Raw genomic sequence first — 14,153 nt, 5'->3', positions numbered from 1 at the left:
AATGGAAATCACCATTCAATCAAATAAATCATAATCAAATAAATATTAGAATGCATAAACTTAAAAACTTGCATTTGTTTGCACACTAGCTTGCTGCACATTATCATGACTCACAACAAAACTTTACTCACTATTCTGAAAATAAGAATATGTTGTAAGATGCTGAGATGAAAAGTTTAGCATACATTTCAGTTTAGCTTTTAAAAACCTGTGTAAATAAGTTAGCTCACTTTTGAAGCATATGTTACTATTATTGCATAAATCTGTAATGAAGCACTGTATACATTAGCTGCAAAATGTATTTAAGCATTTTATAGCTTAAATCTGTATCATGTACCAAATTTGTATAGTTAACAGTACTCAGCAATACACTAGCTAAGTAAGTTTTTGTGGTATTATAAAACTAGAAAAAGATTCAGCTTTCCCCTCTAAAAGGATAGACAATCTACAGCACAAACCTCTCCACATGCACTCATTTTTATTAGTATCTTCAATTTGCAACCAAAAAGGAGTGCAAAAAGGCACAAAAATATTGACAGGACAAGAAAATATTTACTGGACCACATATTACAAGGGCAGTAGAAACTGACAGTTGCTAATTAACTCAAAATGTACTTTTTATTACATATAATTGTTTACAAACCCTTCAGGAAGCAAGGCTCAAACCCAACATTTGGAGATCTTTTCCCCACTCTTTCGAGAAATTAAAGCATCATTGAACACCTGTTCTAACATATTAAACTTATCTCAAGATGTAACTTTTTCCCAGGCATTCAATGCCATACAACCAAATACTTGTATCTGTTCTTAACATTACAGACAAGGGAACTACTGATTAATATCAAGTCAGTATTAGAAGTCTGTAGCTTGTAAATGTTTAAAAATAAACACACAGATTTAAAACTCACTTAGAAACACAATACAGATGTTCATGTCCACCCATCTCTGCCCAAACACCACAATTCCTCTCCTCCCGCCCCTCCAAAAAGTAGAAAGCCTTTTCCACACCAATGGGAACTTATCAAGCATGCCTCTACATTTACTTCAGAAGACAGTTGTACCCCAACCTTGTAAGTCCTTCAAGCCAAACCAGTAGGCAGGCAGTTAACTTGGATGCCTGAAAAGAAAAATATGTCTTTGGCATACTCTAACTGCAGGCACATTTATATATCATTCATTTCCTCTTTTCTTGTCAATGCCGATGCTGCAATTCTGCAAGGCTGTCATAAATGCTACAGTCGTTTGAATATAGTGACAATGTGGGGAGTGGGTTGCGGGGGAGAGAAGGTCTATCACCTAGAAATATTTGCTGAACATCCATGATTGCATAAGGTTGGGGGTTAAATGCCTATATATGGTTACCTTAAAGAATTAACTATTTCACCACTCTTTCATTAAAAAGACTAGGGGAAAGTAAATACAGTACAGAGACATTTGAGGGAGCTTAGCTTATGCAAGAAGCAATATCAGTAATGGAAGAACAGGCTCTATCAGGTTCATGCTGCATTAATAGACGAGTTGCCAGCAATTCAAACAACTTTGAGTGAGCAACATCTGTGGTTTGCTTAACCCCGATTATTGCCCAATGTTTATCTTCTCACCATCTACCATTGGTGGATGTAAAGGCAACCAAGTGTTAATTATGATGAGATCTCAGTTCAGATTTTACTTTCCTTAAAACCAGTAACTTATAGCCAGTTCTCTGACCCACCTTTAATCAGAAGTAAATCCCACTATGTGACTGACTACCACACAAGTGGGCACAGGATCATACTTTTGGCATTGCATTTAAATACTGAAATGCTTCGTACCCATTTTTAAACACAAAAGGAGATCTAAAGATGTTTTTAAATGGGGGTGGGGGTAATATTAAGTGTATCAAGCAAGCCAGAAACAGGCTAAAACAATAAAGCCATAAGCAGACAATCAATTTACTTTCTTCATGGGTGGGTGGGGGGGAGGACAAAAAAAAAGTAGTATGCGGCAAGAGGGGGGAAGAGAACTAGGCACCAGCCCTTACAAAAGGAGTTGATATTTAATTAAAACCAGCTCTATCCACTGTAACAATGACCTGCAGCCAAACAAGGCAGAAGATGTATGAGTCATTCTTTCTGCCAGTGAATGAGACAGCTGATCTCCCAAGCAATTCTTCAAGACAAGCAGTCAGAACTGGAACTCTGCCTCCATTCACAAAAACAGAATCTAGCAAGAAACATGCATTCCCAACCACAATCTTTTCATGTCACACCCTGATAGAAAGAGAACAGAGTAAACTTGAACTTTTTACATAAACACATCCATTGCATTGCTCTGCCTCAGACAGAGCACAGGCCCAAATGACGAACAAACTTAATAAATGAGAAGTCAAACAAACTGAGAAGCTGGTACAAGTTGCTGCCAGAAGAAAAAGCTACAGAAATTCTCAAAAGTGTGGTGGGGGCAGAGGGGGGGGGGAGAGAGAAGAGATAGTGGATTAGAGGAAAACTACTATTTTTATCCTTGTTTATGCAACTTTCTGCAGAGTGTGGCAACATTTCTGGTAGAACTTCCTCTTCAAGTTTTGGCAGCCCATTAAGACTAGATATACCAATGATTTCAGATTATCAAGGATTAGGTATTTCCTTAATGGAGCCAAAAGAACTTGGGGGAGGGGGTAACAAGAACTACTTTGACTTTACTCAGAGAACAAGAAGCTATTCAGCACCTAATATGCAATAAATAAATTAAGCAATGCTTCCTTCCATGTGTCAGATGAATAATCTTTAAAGTACTGTAGGCAACCAGTATGAAAGTATTTTGCTCAATAGAACACATTTTGTGCTGTCTAATTGTACTACAAAATAGAATATTGCCAACATTACTACATATATGGGTCAGAAAATTTCAAGAACCCACACTGTAAACTAAACAAATGACAGCAGGTAAGAATCCGAATAGTCTTGAAAATACAGCCTAGAACTTATACAATTGTACTGAAAATTTCAACCACTCCAGAAAGTAAACAGCAAATACATATGAGATGGCATGTCAGTCGCGGTCCAACGCTGCAGTTATTTTGTGCACTTGCTGAACCATTTAAACATGACAAACATTTCCCCACGAATCTCAGTGTTGCTACGTTTGGATACCATTTCCAGCCCCCAGTTCTTTCCCCTTCAATTCAGAAAGTCACAATCGCCAAAATCCCAAGTGAAGAGTAAACTTGTATGCTTAGAAGTCTACAATTTCAATATCACCCATCTGTCAAATTCTTCTGGGCGGTTTTCTGTACAGTGTCATTTCAAAAATGAGACTTGTCAATTCATGATGTTAAGAAGTTAATTATTCTATTTCTTATATAGGATCATGTAACTTTAAAAAAGATTCCACTGCTCAGCAAGATACAGGACTAGATCCTTAGACATTTGCACTTAGACAGTGGAACCCTCTTGACTACGGGGATAAGGGTGTCACTTGATTAACAGTATCTGGATATTTAGACCATCATATATTTTTACTTCTAATTGAAATGACAATTTGAGCGTTATTGAGAAAGCTTCTATTGGCAGTGATTAGTTTCATTCAAAAGAAAGCGTTATAGTCAGGCTAGGAGTCATAGCTGCCAGAATGTACAAAGTATAAAAGTTTCACCAATAGCTGGAATCCAACGCATTCAGTTTCCTAGAGTTTACTCACCAAATCTGTCCATTATTCAATGGCACCAGTATATTGTAAAGAAATCAATTCCTTATTATCTATATATCCTGTGCCATCTTGTACAGGGAAGAAAGAAGGAATGAAACCATTCCTTCACCTGTCCCTTTGATTAATAACAGATTAGTCTACATTAGAATTCCAAATGACATTTTGTCAAATCAATACCAATATTAACAGAAAAGAGGGTTTATTATCTCTTTTCTAATATTTACAGCAATTATTCTAGTTGTAGTGTTAACATTTTCAATAAGAATTTAAACATACTTCCCTTTTAGCTTATTTTTCTTTCAACCACAAAGTGTTTCTACCACAACACAGCAGGCTTTCAGCACTAGTTATTTTCTTCTTTTTTGTTACAGAATAAACAGCAGGAGCTTCCATAATGAAAAATACATTGCATTCATATTTGAGCTGATTATTTCAAGTCAATGGTTAACTTCTATTTGCCAAGAGCAAGTTAATGCAATATCTACAGATTGAATAAAAGAGTGTTATAGTATGTTGGGTCAAAATGGAGCTACCAGGGCATTTCAAGAAAGACTAAATACAATGGTACTCAAATCCTAAAGCATTACTTGAAAGTAAGATACTCTGGTTTCAAAGGAACGCTTATGTATGTGTACAAAGAAAGAACTGGCACCTGAATAGCATCTGACTATTAGGAGGCAATATTAAATGCTTTACTAAACTAGGAAATAATTAACAGCCTTTTATTTTTTTAAATATCCCAATATTGATTGCTTCCTTTATTTTAAACGTCAACACGGCTACAAAAGAGAACATTTGTTTTCTGCTGAGGAGGACAATTATTAATCCCTCCTACATAAAGCAGAAGAGAAAAAGTTTTGTCAAACACTGTCTAGAATCCTAGCACCACAGGATGCAACATATGTTTGAATGTGACATTCAGGGTTTGGCAGAACGCACATCAGACAACAGCAACAAAGTAAAATGGCCTGTTTCGATTCACCACTTTGAATTATTTTCTACCTCCAATACATATGTAAATCCCATTGTTTCCAATGGCACTTTTGTGCATTTGCTGAAAAGAGAATAGACTGTTTATGATTACTCATTTTAAGCAACATTCTCCACAGAAGAATAGAGATTCTGATAAATATGCAGCTGAAGCGTCTCAACTATTAAGCACAATTCTTTCTCTTCCCCACCCCCTCACTTCTTCATACCCACAGAGTTAAGCATGCTGCAGTGCAATAAGCAGATTTTTCTGACCTGGTTCCTACCCTGTGGGAGCTCTGAACTCCTAGGAGAATCCTGACAGTTGCTACTGCTCTAAATAAAAATAAATACAAAGGAGGGTAGATTGGGGGGGGGTGAAAAAACTTATGGTCACTTTCCTGGGTTCAGAGCATCATGAAAATAAAGATGTAAACAATAGCAAGGCTGCCAGTCTGTCAGTGTCCTAGTTTTACAAAGATCCAGGAGGACATATACTGTGTGGACAAAGCAAGCAGTGAGTAGACGGGACTAAATTTCAATACTGTATAAGTTTCAGTCAGACCTAGCAGAACTAGAATGGAATTAAGTTGTAGCATCCCCAAAGATATTATGTAAAGTTTGCACTAGTTTTTCTTTAGGTACAAAAACTGATGTGCAGTTGTGTCTTTAAAACAAAAACACCACAACAAAACACTTTGATATTTAAAGTAACTCTAAATAAATTTCATCTTTTAAAGTGCACTTAAATGAGTTCTAAAAAGCGATGATTGCAATCTGTACACAGTATCTAAATATTACTGTACAATGTTTCATTTTTAATGCCATATTTCATATTTCATGAGTTTAATTTTTCTATTTAAGTTCACCAGTGTTTATATGTGTGCGCGCACACACACAATATGACTGGTTAGTGATATGGAAAGTATTTCTAGAACACACATAAGTGAACAGCTAAGTATACTTAATTTTGCTCAAATCACTTTTCCTTTAAAAAAAAAAAAAGTTATTCAACAGAAGGAACAATTGAACCAATAATCATTTACTCAGCATCCAGGCACTGTATGGTACTCAAAATCCAACACAGATTCAAATAATCTGAATTTTTAAAAAGAGAGAGAGAGAGAGATCTTGCATCACTCATACTAAAGTTTAATTTCCTTCTGCCACAAAGGTTAGAATTTTGTCAGTCTTCTGGCTTATAGAGATGAATAAAAAGTTGAACATATTGACAGATCTTCACTAAGTTACCTTAGCCACTGCTGCATTTTAGGGGGATTTCATTCAGCAGATCCCATTACAAGGGTTCTTCCAATTTGAAGTTTACCATCTCTATGTAAGTATAGTATCTGCTCTTTCCTTACTAATGCTGAATATATGAGTATGGCTAAGAAAAAAGAGATTAGAAGGAGGAAGAAAAATCTTACACTATATGGTAGAATACTTGGCAAACTATGTGCAGAGATATCAAAAAAGAAAGTCAGCCTATAGCATTACAGCATTTCTTCCTTTCTATGTTAAGCAATCACATTCAGTTCTCTACTACTTCTCCTCTCCGAAAGAAACAGAATGTCCATTCAATAAACAATAATGCACATTCAGTTAAAGATAAAAATAAAAACTGCCATGAATACCCAGTACATAAACAAGTCAGAATACATGCAGAGAACTGATTATATCGAAATAGGGTTTACTTCAGCCTTACATTTTTTGATAAAAGTAAAAAAGAAAAGAAAATTAAATCTATATTGAGTCATCATCATTATCATGCTGGAAATAAACATGCTTTAAAATAGCCAAATGTGTCACAGAAAAAAAAGGAACATCAGCATTTAAGTTAGAAAAATATACCTCAATTAAGAACAACTTATTCTGTCTTTGCAAAACTTCTCTTAACAACAATTCATATCTATTCAGCTTCAGAATTACAATTAAAGATATGCTCTTAAAACCTGTCAGTAGTTCTCAAATCACAGTACAAGGTTACAAATTATCGCAAGAAACATGAGGTGGGGGGGATCCAATTTCTCTCTTTAAAAGCTTTACAAAATAAAAAATAAAGCTCGTTGCTCCTTGAGTATTTGATACACACCTAATGTTCTGTGTTGAGAGCAAGGTGGAAAGAAGACACTTGCACTTAAATCTTGAAGCATCCCGTCCTGATGAACCCAGAGAAACTATATTCTGCCATCAGAAAGTACTTCCACCAGAACACCAAACAATTGTATGCACTGCTCTAAAGGAAAGAGCAAGCCCAGTTCTGGCTGTGTGCAGTCTCTTGAGGTACAATAATATAAACCTGATCAATTGCAATTAAAATCTGAACAGAGGCTTGGAACTTGAAGTCTTGGTGCATTAGTTCTTGCCAAAAGCAGATGTGATTGTGAGCTGGAAGCAATTTCTCCTGGTAATTTGTGATGACACTGGGTAGAACAGCCCCAGAGTCCCCAAAGACAAACTCATCAGAGGCTCTAATGTATGCATGACACATGAGGTGGCTCTTTTAGAGCTCAATTAATTGGGCTGAACATTAAGACAGCAAGTTCAGGACTTTTTTCCTCCCTCTCCCCCCTCCCCTTTCCTCCCAGAGTTATTTTTCCTTTCTTTTTTTGTGTGTGTATGAGGAGACTTTCCCCCCTTACCTTCTGCAAGCCATGTCTCCTGTAATTGGCTCAGATCTTGAAACAGTTCTAAGAAAAGAGGAAGAGATGGATAAGGACCAGCACCTCTCTCATTTTAAAGACTGCTTAACTATGCCCTCCTCTTCCCCCACAATACTTGTTAATTCCATTTTGTCTAACCTTGCCAAAACAGCAAACTGGAAACACCCCGGTTATGTATTGTTTTTATTCAGATTCTACAAGAAACTTATGCAACTGAATGTTTTTCTTTTACTATCAACCCCAGAAATAATAATTGGTGCCATTCCGCTAGTTTGCACATATGTCACAGAATATCTATTTAGCCACTCAATGATAAAAGTTAACTGAATTTAATTCACATAATCTTTTTCTCCCTAAAACTACAGGCCAACAGCCTTTATATAAGGTTTATCCCTATTTTTGCAGCACTAAAAAAAAAAAGTGTTATCGTTAAAACACTATCATACAAGTCTACATATAATTTTAACCCAATGTTTGCATTTTCAAGGCTTCAATTAGTTATTTGCAGAACTTAAACCATCATCTCAGTCACAGAAGCAGCCTCTTAAAATGATCATCAAGCAGTAGCAATTGCTTATTGGATAGGAAAGATTTTTTTAATAGAGTATTCAGATACCTACCCACTTTCCACACTATAACAGATTATTCCCTGGCAGATGTTGGAGAAGTTTCTTAAAACTAAGTGGGTTTTTTGGTTGATCACACATGTCAGAAATGGACATTGTCTTAATTTGTGAATAAGATTTGAAAGCTTCTAAGTTCATGCAGACATGTATGTGTGTAGCTTCAGAAATGTTGTGCAGGTGTACACTGACTTCACCTTAGCCAAATGCAGTCACCATATAGAATAACCCAGCAAAACACTGCAGTTGTGTAACAGTCATTCACTGCATTGATTTGCACAGCAGTCCCACATAAGCCACACTGAAACAATCGGAAGATGTGCAGCAATGGCACTGCTGTGAACTCAGAGAAGTTTGTTCTGGGGAAAATAGTAGTCCAAGTCATCTTTAGGACTTAAAGTATAGCAGAAGCCATGTTAAACACCCCATCTCTCTTTCAGCTTGCACGGTATTCCATTCCTTACATTCATATCCCACCCTGTGAGGGAGGTTAGGTCAGGAGCAGTTGGCTCAAGGTTACTCAGTGAGTTTCATGGATGAACTCAAAATTTCCCCAGAAAAATCTTGTAATCAGAGAAATCAGTAGAGGCTCACTACCCCAAATGCTACACTATGGTGGCACATACTACCCACAATCCAAAGAGCAGGGATACAAAGCATGGCACACATAAGCCTCTGAAAGTGTCAGATGATTTCCTGTATTACTGATATGGCCAACAGACTAATCTGGCAAGTGGTCTACATTAGAGTTCCACATCTCACTGAAATGTGCTGTTTATGGCAGCACACGGAAAGGAAATTCACTGGGATTGGGTAGACAAGGCCTGTAAGCTAGGGAGCTGTGTGTACCCTATCAGGAGGTATCATGTCAAACTCTGCCAAACTCTCACCTCAGGTGAGTGACATTATTTATGTTCCTTCTATACAGCAATACCTAACACAGAGAGGGTGAGGCACTGAAGGTATAGGAACTCAGTGGCAAATTACTTTGTGTCACATTGTTAAATGTGGTTTTCTTGTCTCATTTCTATAAATACTGTGCGCGTAGACCAGAATCTAGGAAGAAGCAAAACCAAAAGGAAAAACCCACTCCAAGATATAAAGGCACTACAAGGAATCCGGGGGGGGGGGGAGAGACAACTTATTCCTTCTCCTCCCCCAGCACAATCCTCACCTTCTGAGTCATGAGCCAGATCTCTGTTAATGAATTTTCTTTTCCTGACATTTGTTGGTCGCTCATTACAGTTTCTCCCACAGGGATTCTACAAATAGAAAAGATTGGTTACTTTAAAAGAGAAAAAGGGGGGAGGCAAGTTGACAACCCATACGATCAGTTCTTAAAAGAGTTTTTAAAAGGAAGAAAAAAAGGCTCTTCTATTGACACAACTGCTAAGTTTCAAACTAGGGTTTAACTGATATTATTATTACTAAGAGGAATATTTATGTCTCAGACCACCTACCTAAACACACATCTGTACAGGCACCTATTCTTTGGAGAGCCACACAGTATTAAGCAAAGGATATATTTTTAGCCATTTGCAGCACTAACACCTACACAGCAGTATTTTTAAAAAGTCAACCCCTTCATTTAAGCCAGTTGGGAGAACAAGGGAGATGATGGTAACAACAGGCTGCTTTGTTTTCAAGCCTTATTTGTCAAAGTGCTTTAAAGGCCTTTTAAAAATGGACAAGCTTAAAAAAAAAGGTGTGTCTCCACTTCATTCTTCTCAGGACTGCAGGCAAAGGTGGCTTTAAAAATCTGCAAGTAAGAGCTGGTTGGGGGCGGGGGGGGGAGAAAAATGCGAATTTATTGAAATAAAAGTTCATCTTACAAGTAAAGCACAGGAAGCCTACCCAGAGACAGCAAAGCCTACCAGCCTCACCCCCGCCTGCAGAAGCTTCCGTGCCCCCCGCTCACTTCACCCTCTCCTCCCCCCACCCCAGAGATCCAAGTTTAAGCAACAACTTAGGAACTGATCACTCACATTGGTGACCATGTAAGGCACTTGCTGGTCATAAAATCCATCCATTTTGCAGACTTTAGCCGAGTATTTTTATTTGTATTATTTTCTGGACATTGGACTTAAAAGATTTCCTCCAGATGTTGCTTCCAACCAACCTAAGAACGGAACACAAGATGGCTTTTAGACTTAAAAAAAAAAACAAAACCATGAATGAACTGCTTGTATTTGCATAGCTAATGATCCTCCAAGAGTTCCATTCATAAAAACCCTCCCTCTCCGCTGCCTTCCCCAGGGTTAGAAGCAAGAGCCGGAAAAGACAGCAAGAGTGGGAGAAAAGGGACTTTTAGCAAGAAATCAAATCGAGAGGCAAAGCTGTTTATTGACATGCCCGTTTTGTCCCTGGAGCGATCTGGGGAACTAGCACCACTCATTCGTAAACGTGTGCAGAACTAGCAATGGCGCACAACATGACTCGCGTTGCACCTAACGGGAGTAGAGACAGAGAAAGAGAGAGATTGAGAAAAAAGAGAGAGGGAGAGAGAGAGAGACGGCTGAGCTACCTTCTTTTGCAAACCACAACCACGTAATCAGCCGGCGCTATGGAGAAAAAGTTGCTGCAAAGACCCACCTGAAGGTACCGCAAGACGATCGGCTGCGCGCACACACACAAAAAGTCCCTCCAAATTTAATAAAAACATTAATTATTTCCCAGCACTTCCCCCTTGGAAGCGAAAAGCGCCACTGACAGTGCTCGTTTCGGTGGTTTTTCCTCTACTTCTCCTCCAGGGGCCTCCAATCCAAACTGATAGATCTCCGCATCCTATTGGCTCTCTGTGTCTTTCACAGGATCAGATTTCTGCCTGTCAATCAGACAGCCTCTCACCCCCTCAGGGAAAAAGGGAAAAGCTGGATCCTCGCGGATTCTTCAGGGGATTCGACTTATCGCTGCTCCCTAATTTAACCGGGGCGGGGTGGGGGGACACAATTGTTCAAAAGAGCCACCTTTTACACTGAATACTCTGGATCTTTGTGAATTGCAGTGCCTTCGGCGACTCTGCTATATAGCCATGGTGCCTGGATCAAGTGGATTTTTACACATCACCATTAAAATGCTACTATTTCGAGGGATTTTTGTTCCCCTTGTGCCGACAAGAACATCAACTAAAAATAACTAATGTGGTTGGTTGGTTTGCTTGCTTGCTTGCTTTCAGCGTTCTCCAGTCACAGCCTCAGTTTCAGTGTGTTGCCAAATTCAGCTGACGGGCCAAAATCCTGCCGCCAAATTCAAAGTTCATACACATAACTTGCTTCAGAATGTGGGGATAAGGGGTAGAATACCAATTAACTTTTTTTTTAAGCAAGCAAGAAAAAAAATCGTAATACTATAAATTCCAGTGGGTAAAATATTATCAAACTAATAAGAATGTTGGGGTTAGGAAAAAATGTCCAGGTTTCATAATTCAGTGCTTCAGATGGCGATGCAGAACATAAAACTTTATACAATGTAAATGCCAAATGGGAAGGATTCAGTTTACTTAAATCTAATGTGTTGGATTTCAGATATCAATATATTTAAATAGTTCTTCAGTGTCTCTCCTAATGTAAAGACATAGTCTGGGTGTCTAACCAAACCTGACGAACAGGAAAACTGAAGTTTGGAATCATCATCATCATCATCATCACCATGACCTGGCAATGGCTTAAGAATGGCAAAATGAAGAAAGAAACAGAGGGTTTAATACTGGCTGCGCAAGAACAGGCACTAAGAACAAATGCAATCAGAGCCAAAGTCAAAAAATCCACAACAAACAGCAAGTGCCGCCTTTGTAAAGAAGCTGATGAAACAGTGGACCACCTAATCAGCTGTTGTAAAAAGATCGCACAGACTGACTACAAACAAAGGCATGACAAAGTAGCAGGGATGGTACACTGGAACATCTGCAAAAAATACAAGCTACCTGTAGCCAAAAATTGGTGGGACCATAAAATTGAAAAAGTTGAAGAAAATGAAGATGTAAAAATATTATGGGACTTGCGACTACAAACAGACAAACATCTGCCACACAATACACCAGATATAACTGTAGTCGAGAAGAAAGAAAAACAAGTCAAAATAATCAACATAGCAATACCAGGGGATAGCAGAATAGAAGAAAAAGAAATAGAAAAAATCACCAAATACAGAGATCTACAAATTGAAATTGAAAGGCTGTGGCAGAAAAAGACCAAAATAATCCCAGTGGTCACTGGCACCCTGGGTGCAGTTCCAAAAGACCCTGAAGAGCACCTCAGCACCATAGGGGCCACAGAAATCACCATCAGCCAATTACAAAAAGCAGTTTTACTGGGAACAGCCTATATTCTGCGACGATATCTATAACAACAGCAACAACATTGGCAATAAAATTCTGGCATCCCAGGTCCTTGGGAAGGACTCAGTGTCTGGATAAAACAAACCAGTCAATAACACTGTGTAAAATAATAATAATAATAATAATAATAATAATAATAATAATAATAATAATAATAATAATATTTTAAATCAAATAAAAAGAATCAGGTTAACTCAAAAGTCTCTTCATCCTTTTCTTGCAAATAATGAATGTTGTTAATATGGTCTTTGGGCTCTTTAGGTCAGATGTCCTTCATATAATTTAGACATTTTTTTCTGCAAATTTGAGGAATAGAAGTTTGGAATTTATTCACAGACCAGTACTGTCATTTACATTACAAGTTGTGATTAGCTGAATCAATTTGGAAATTTTGTAGAACTCTTGCAGTTCTATGTATCACATTTGGAGACCAGCTGCCTTTGTAGATCTCTCTACTCGAGAAAAACATTTGAGGGCAAAAATTACTGTAAGTTACCAAAGAGAATTGCTTTTTGGGGTAACTTAAAATGATTTTCCCCTCTAATGTTTTCCTGGAGTACGGAGATCTACAAAGGCAGCTGGAATCATTTCTTTCTCCATTCCATTGCAGCAACCAATCCATAAACTGTATGCATACCTTTGCATATGCTAATTAAGTTATTATTGATCTCTCCTGTTCAAACTTCTCTCCGTCCTTCCTAGATCCCTAGAAGACCTGTTCAGGAGTAGGAAAGGAAAGGAAAGGTTGTGCTGTCAAGTCAGTGTCAGACTCGTGATTACCACAGAGCCATGTGGTTTTCTTGGTAGAATACAGGAGGGGTTTACCATTGCCGCCTTCTGCGCAGTATGAGATGATGCCTTTCAGCACCTTCCTATATCGCTGCTGCCCAATATAGGAGTTTCCCACATTCTGGGAAATACACCAGCAGGGATCCGAACCAACAGCCTCCTGCTCTCTAGGCAGGTTGCTTCCCTGCTGGGCCATGGAGAAGAAAAACATGCTATTCCAGAACCATGGGAAAGTGTCAGTTTGCATATCAAGCTCTAGTCCTCCTTGACGGTTAGGTAATGGCAGCATACAAAAGTGGAAACAACTGTGTATCTGTATGGACAGATATTGCAAGAAATCAGTACAATGATGGTGGGTGGGAAACCAACCCAGCCCTACCAGCACAGGCATTCTTCTTGCATTTTTGTCATCTTTTCATCATCTTCCCATCTACCACCAGCTGCATGCCTTTTAAAGAAAAGTAGACTTTGGAAGAAATCCCCACTCCCATATCATGCATTGGACCCTATTGTTCCCCCCTGAATTTAATTTCTAATTTTATCTCTGAATTGTTTTATTGGCTCTAGTGTGTGCTCTAGTACAGTGTTTCTCAACCTTTTTAGTGCCAGGGACCAGCTGGCATCAAACTGACGAGGACTGGCGAGCTACACTGCCAAGGACAGTATTAGTCCATGGACTGATCTGGTGGTTGAGTAGCACTGCCCTAACAGACCTGTAAAAACTAAACCAAAATTGCAGCTTATCAGGTAGCCTTGGGCAAATCTTGGTTCTTCGTCTGTAAAAGAGAACAACTCAAAGGGTAGTTGTGAGGATAGACAAGAAACAGCATAACTGCTATCATGAACCATTGGAACATGTTTGGGGCCCACTATTTTTGAGCTCATCCCTTTTGTACGTCTATAGAGATCTGTGGCTGGGAACACCTTTTATCAGCTTCAGGTGATACGCCAACTGCAACCTTTCTTGGATGGCGTTAGCTTGGCCACAGTTACCCATGCTCTGGTAACTTCCCACTTAGATTATTGCAATGCATTGTATGTTGAGCTTTCTTTGAAAACACCCATATGTCCCGACTCAGACCTTAAGAT

General features: G+C 38.5%; 1 protein-coding gene across 4 annotated transcripts in view; it reads right to left on the bottom strand.

Moving 5' to 3' along the window:
* Positions 1-10,693, bottom strand: part of ETV1 (ETS variant transcription factor 1) — a 110,319-nt gene extending 99,626 nt beyond the window's left edge. For 2 of the 4 annotated variants that reach the window (XM_053264746.1, XM_053264747.1), the window contains exons 1-4: positions 10,532-10,693; positions 9,925-10,058; positions 9,114-9,201; positions 7,296-7,343 (exon numbers count right to left, since the gene is read on the bottom strand). In XM_053264746.1, the coding sequence (XP_053120721.1) occupies positions 7,296-7,343; positions 9,114-9,201; positions 9,925-9,969 (181 nt within the window). In that variant the 5' untranslated portion in view covers positions 9,970-10,058; positions 10,532-10,693. Of the gene's footprint in view, positions 1-6,745; positions 7,143-7,295; positions 7,344-9,113; positions 9,202-9,924; positions 10,059-10,531 lie in introns of those variants that run through there. The other 2 variants (XM_053264748.1, XM_053264750.1) reach the window with 1 other exon arrangement.
* Between the last annotated feature and the right edge of the window lie 3,460 nt (positions 10,694-14,153).

The sequence above is a fragment of the Hemicordylus capensis genome, chromosome 6, assembly GCF_027244095.1.
Source record: "Hemicordylus capensis ecotype Gifberg chromosome 6, rHemCap1.1.pri, whole genome shotgun sequence".
Lineage (NCBI taxonomy): Eukaryota > Metazoa > Chordata > Lepidosauria > Squamata > Cordylidae > Hemicordylus > Hemicordylus capensis.
The sequence above is the reverse complement of the archived record's forward strand: the minus strand, read 5'-3'. Positions and strand labels throughout refer to the sequence as shown.